The 5,106-nt window shown below is 31.0% G+C and overlaps 1 protein-coding gene across 1 annotated transcript; it reads left to right on the forward strand.

Annotated features, from left to right (window-relative positions):
• On the forward strand, nucleotides 1-932 carry LOC114727525 (sigma factor binding protein 1, chloroplastic-like). Its single transcript, XM_028914228.1, has one exon. It carries the CDS (start codon nucleotides 251-253, stop codon nucleotides 743-745), a length of 495 nt encoding a protein of 164 aa, XP_028770061.1. The 5' UTR covers nucleotides 1-250; the 3' UTR covers nucleotides 746-932.
• The last annotated feature ends 4,174 nt before the right edge of the window (nucleotides 933-5,106 follow it).

Raw genomic sequence — 5,106 nt, forward strand, 5'->3', positions numbered from 1 at the left:
GGCGTCTTTTACGACCTTCTCGTCACCTTCCCTTCCCGCCGTCACCTTTTCGATTTTCCTTTCTTGTTCACTTTCCTGGAAAATCACCTTTTGACTAATAACCCCTTGTCGCTTTCAGTATCATCTATATAAGTTCTTTGGCAAGTTGGGTTCTTTTCCCTTTATCCATCAAATCCGTTATCAACCATCAAAATCGAAACTTTTCCTGGGAAAACACTGGTTTTGATCCTCTGATACGCTGTGTAGACTGATGGAGATGCTTGGGGTTAATAAGAACCCAGCAGCGATGATGAAGTGGAGAAACCAGAAGAGAAACGACGACGTCTTGAAGAAGATGGTGAAGAAGAAGAAGAAAGACATCAAGGTGACTTACATATCGAGTCCCATGAAGGTGAAGACAAGTGCTTCTAACTTCAGAGCTCTTGTGCAGGAGCTTACCGGGCAAGATTCCAATGTTGAAGAGAAGTTTCTGCAGGATTCTGCAGATCATGGTCATGATGATGATTATGAGAATGATGCCTCCATGGCTGGAGCTTCAAGTAATAATGGCGATGAACAGTGTTGGAAGGGACATGAAGATCATCAGCATGAAGTTGAAGAGGATTTACATTTGCCCAACCGTGAAGCTCCTTCTTCTTGGTTGGATCTGTTATCTGAAGATTACTGTAATGGATTTCAGTATTCAAGATCCTTGTTTGAGCCATTCAACCAACAGCACATGAAGTTTGATTTGGTTGAGATTTGATTTTGTAAATCTACTCTTTTTTTTTTTAATTGTATTTTTCATTGGTTGTTTCAGTTTTTCTTGATCTTTTAGGTAACTTTCTATAGATTTATAATTTTCTTGTGAAAAGCAAAATGCTCATCACATCTTAAATGTAGAATTATTTTGTAATGTAATTTTCATTACAAAATGCTTTTACATTTAGAAATGAAAGAGCATATATATATATATATATATGTAGATATATATGTATACCGTCTTTGGTATAAGAATTAATCAAATAACTAATTTGTGAATATTAAAAAAATTAATTAAATTAGTTATTTGTAACAAATACATATTGGTTTCCTGAATTATTATTTTTAATTATGTGCATTAGAATGAAATTTTCTCCTTAAAAAACTCCTTAATAAGTAGAATCAAATAAAGATTACTTTGTGGAAAAAAAATTATAAATTTAAAAGATGAAATGAACTAATATTTTACATTTAAAATCAAATTCAACTCTCAACTAACTGTTAAAATTAGTAAAACATAAAAAGTTAATACAATAAGCGCATAATCATAATCTGTAAACTGCACAAAACAGATTGACGTGCTGCAGATTGCAAATTCAGGAGGAAAAGTGCATCCACCTACTACCATGCCAAGTCTCAATGAGAAAGTTGAGAAGAGCACCAACCAAATAATGATTTGAACGAAGGTGACAAAAACGAAATCTCTCAACTTTCACCCATGAAGTTGAAGAAAACCAATCAATGCACGAGGAACCAACTCCATTGAAGCCATGAATGAAAATCACAATAGCTACGGTGATAAATACTAAAAGCTAGTTGGAGATTTGACTTCATCCCAAATATTATCTTCGATTTTTAATATAAGAGTTAGATAATTAATTTGAGAAAATTAGAAAAAAAAGTTAAGTAATTTATTTATAATAAACATGTGTTGAGTTTTCTAAATTATCTTTATTTAATTATGTACATTGGAATTACATTTTGGTGGAATTACGTTATAATCACTAGGGATATTTTTGAGAACATATTATAAATTTTAAAGACAAAGTGGATTAAGATCTTATAATTAGGACTTCTAACTAGCTCTTATATTTAGAACTAGAGTTAGTATAAGACTTTAATATACTTTGTCTATCATATTTATTTATTTTTTCTCAAAGTAGTTCCCATGATTGCATATGTTAATATAAAAGTTAAATAAATTAGTTAAATTAGTTATTTGTAATAAATTGATATTGTGTTCTTTAAAATACGCTTATTAATCATATCTATTGGAATTACCATTTGTTAGAAACTCCTTAACACATGTAATTACCGTATGGATTATTTAGAGACAAAATCAATAAATAGTGAAAACAAAATAGATTAAAATCTCATATTTTAAATCAAATTAAATCTCCAGGTATTTTTTTCCATATTAAAGATAAGAAGTAGTACTTTTAAAATGGGAAAAATGATTAAGGGGATAAGGGGAAAACAATAACATAACAGGAAAGGGGAAATGTCTCAATCCAATCATTAAACTCTAACACGTCTTGGACAAGCAGGGCACGGCGGCATAATTTCCAACGGCTCATCTTAATCCCACGGAAACTTTTGTCCTCTACCTCTTCATTTCTCTACCGTTCATGTTTTGTAATTTTAAATCAAAATGTAATAATATGATATATATATATATATATATATTTCTGGAACATCGTATTGGATTTCTTTTTCTTATTTCAGTGTGTGTAGGTATAATAACAAAAATTGTCTTTCGTTCAAAAGAGGAAATGATTAGTAATGATGACCGGATTTTCTTAAATAATTAGCACGCAATATATGATATTTATTTATATAAAATTTTTTATTTGAGTGTGTGAGAATTCAAATAATAAACTTTACGTGATATTGTAGCCAAAATTGTTTGCATAGTACATTTATGTATTTATAAAATAAAAAATTGAAATGAAAAATTATTTGCATCAAGTTTTTTTAACAATAAAATATTTTTTTATGAATTTACCACATTTTTAGTATTATTATTTATATAAGTTCAATATAATATTTTCATTTCGTTTTCAATTTTTTATTTAATTTCTTTATATCTAGTGGATATAAAAAGGAAAATATTTGAAATTTTGTTTTTGACGAAACTGAATTTTAGCTAGAATTCTATTGGTCTCGTTGTTGCAATGTCAGTCCAACTCTGACAAACAGAAATTCACGGAATTTTCCTGCAAAATAAAGAAAATGACGACATTTTATTTTTGCTTTAAGAAACTAAAGAAAAATAAAAATAATTGTAACTCAACCTTTAAATTTTAATTACAAATGAATCTTTATAATTTTGATTTAGTTATAAGTTGATTCCTAAATTTTAATTCAATGTAGCTCAATTTTCATAATTTGAAACTAAAATCTTTAAATGATTAAAATTATAAAAATTAAGTTGCATCAAATGAAGTCATGAATGGGGATGCAGATGCCGTTAAATCAAAACCGTAGGCCTTACATGGCAAAGTGTAAAGTAGTTTTTCTCAGAAATTAATTAATTAAGAAAACCAAGCAAACAACACAGAAAAATACAAATCGTGTCAATGCAGAAAAGCACTAAGCATTAAAAAAACGGAATTAAAAAAAGATTAGTCCTCGGAAAGTGGAAGATTTCTGCTGAAGAAGGTGTCTAGAGATTGGAATGATCTCTAAGGAAGTCTCTCCCTCTCTCTCCCCCCCTTTTCCTTCGCTTTAATTCTTCTAATCAACAAATCAACAAAAAAGAAAAAAAACATAATCGTCATCATTGCCATCATCTTTTGCATCAGAATTCCAAGGTGGGTTGGGTTCATTTTCTGCTCTGCTATTTGTATAATCATCACGTTCATGGTGATTTTGATCTTCTCTAGCTTGGATTTGGTTCCTTTACCTGTTTTGGGCGTCTCCATGTAATTAGGTTAGTGTCAGCGTAGTCTATTTATGTCAAAGTGATTTTGACTTGTGAAGTTTCCTTTTTTAACTCGTTTGGCTGCTGGGTTCACTTGGATGTGGCTTTTGCGATTTCGCTGCATAATCTAGTGTATTTTATTCACAAGAGCTGCTTTGCAATAAGGGTTTCGTATCAGTTTTCATCTCTGGGACTTAGCGTTTTCTCTGATTTGATCTCAATTCGCGCTTTACATTTTCTGAAATCTTGTCGACGTCAAATTTGCCGAACATCCGTGCGGGAATAAGCATCTGAAGATTGGTCTCTTTCTGCTTTAGCAATTTATGCATTGTACAAGAGCGGTATTATACTGTGCTTGCATATGAAGCTATTTTGCTTTCTTTTATTGCTGAACTTGTAATGTAATGTTTGCTGTCTTTTATTTTAGCTCTACTAAAGCAACTATTGTGATCGATTTTGTGAATTGATTTGAGCTAGGGGTTTTGTTTCCTCATTGATTAGGCAGCAGGCGAGTTAAGAATACGTTGGTGATGATGGATGGGCTGTGTAACGGGGGTCGGTTTTGAAGATGAGAAGCAGGTCGTGAGAAGAATGCCGAGCTTCAATTCTCAGTTATCCATATCCAATGCGCGGAATATTTCTGGTTTCCATCATTTTTCGGTGAGTATCTTCTCGGTTTCATATTTAGTTATTTATTGAATTATTCAATGTTGTTAACTGCATTAATAGAAGAGTCTTTTCCCCCACCCTTCTTATCCTCTTTTTTGAGATTGTGATGGCTGACATTCATTGTTGCTTTGGGATAATAAATAGTTCGATGAAGTTGCTCTTGAAGTTAATGATCTGACTTTTTGTTATTAATTAATTTTTATTATAAATTATTGTTTTTTGAACCAGAACTTGAATAATTTATGGGACGTTTATTGTTATTTGGTTGTCTAAATTACAGCATATGTTATTTTAATTATTTTAATTTAATTAAAATTGGGTACATATCTTTGTCAAAAGATTCTAAATCTAACAAGGTAATTTGCGTTGGTGTGATATACATGCTACAGCTAGTATAAGCACATACTTTTTCTTTCCTTTCTTGGTTCAACTGAGGAGTGCCAGTTTCAAATATGTTTCTTGATTTCGGCCAAAAAAAAAAAGTTTCTTGATTGATGGTATTAAATTGCTCTCACCATCTAGCCAAAATTTTGAATGTCAGTGTAGAAATGAATTGGATACTACTAAATAAGCTATGTAATATGAATTCAGAAAATCGTTTAATGGTATTTCTAAAATTTCATTAGCAATAGCATATTTTGTGCTATGTACTTCCAACATGGCATTTATGGGTGGATGCACTTACAGATTATTTGATTAAGTGCATGAGAGTTATGCTAGAATAATGATGTGTGTGCAAGGCAATGGTGAATCTGTAATTTCTGGTTTGAGAT

The sequence above is a fragment of the Neltuma alba genome, unplaced genomic scaffold (genome assembly GCF_004799145.2).
Source record: "Neltuma alba isolate B1F8T4 unplaced genomic scaffold, ASM479914v2 tig00012481_pilon, whole genome shotgun sequence".
In the NCBI taxonomy this organism is placed as follows: domain Eukaryota; kingdom Viridiplantae; phylum Streptophyta; class Magnoliopsida; order Fabales; family Fabaceae; genus Neltuma; species Neltuma alba.

Bases quoted from the DNA above. Each gene is read 5' to 3' on its own strand.
- LOC114727525 (XM_028914228.1), top strand. From the start codon at position 251: ATGGAGATGCTTGGGGTTAATAAGAACCCAGCAGCGATGATGAAGTGG.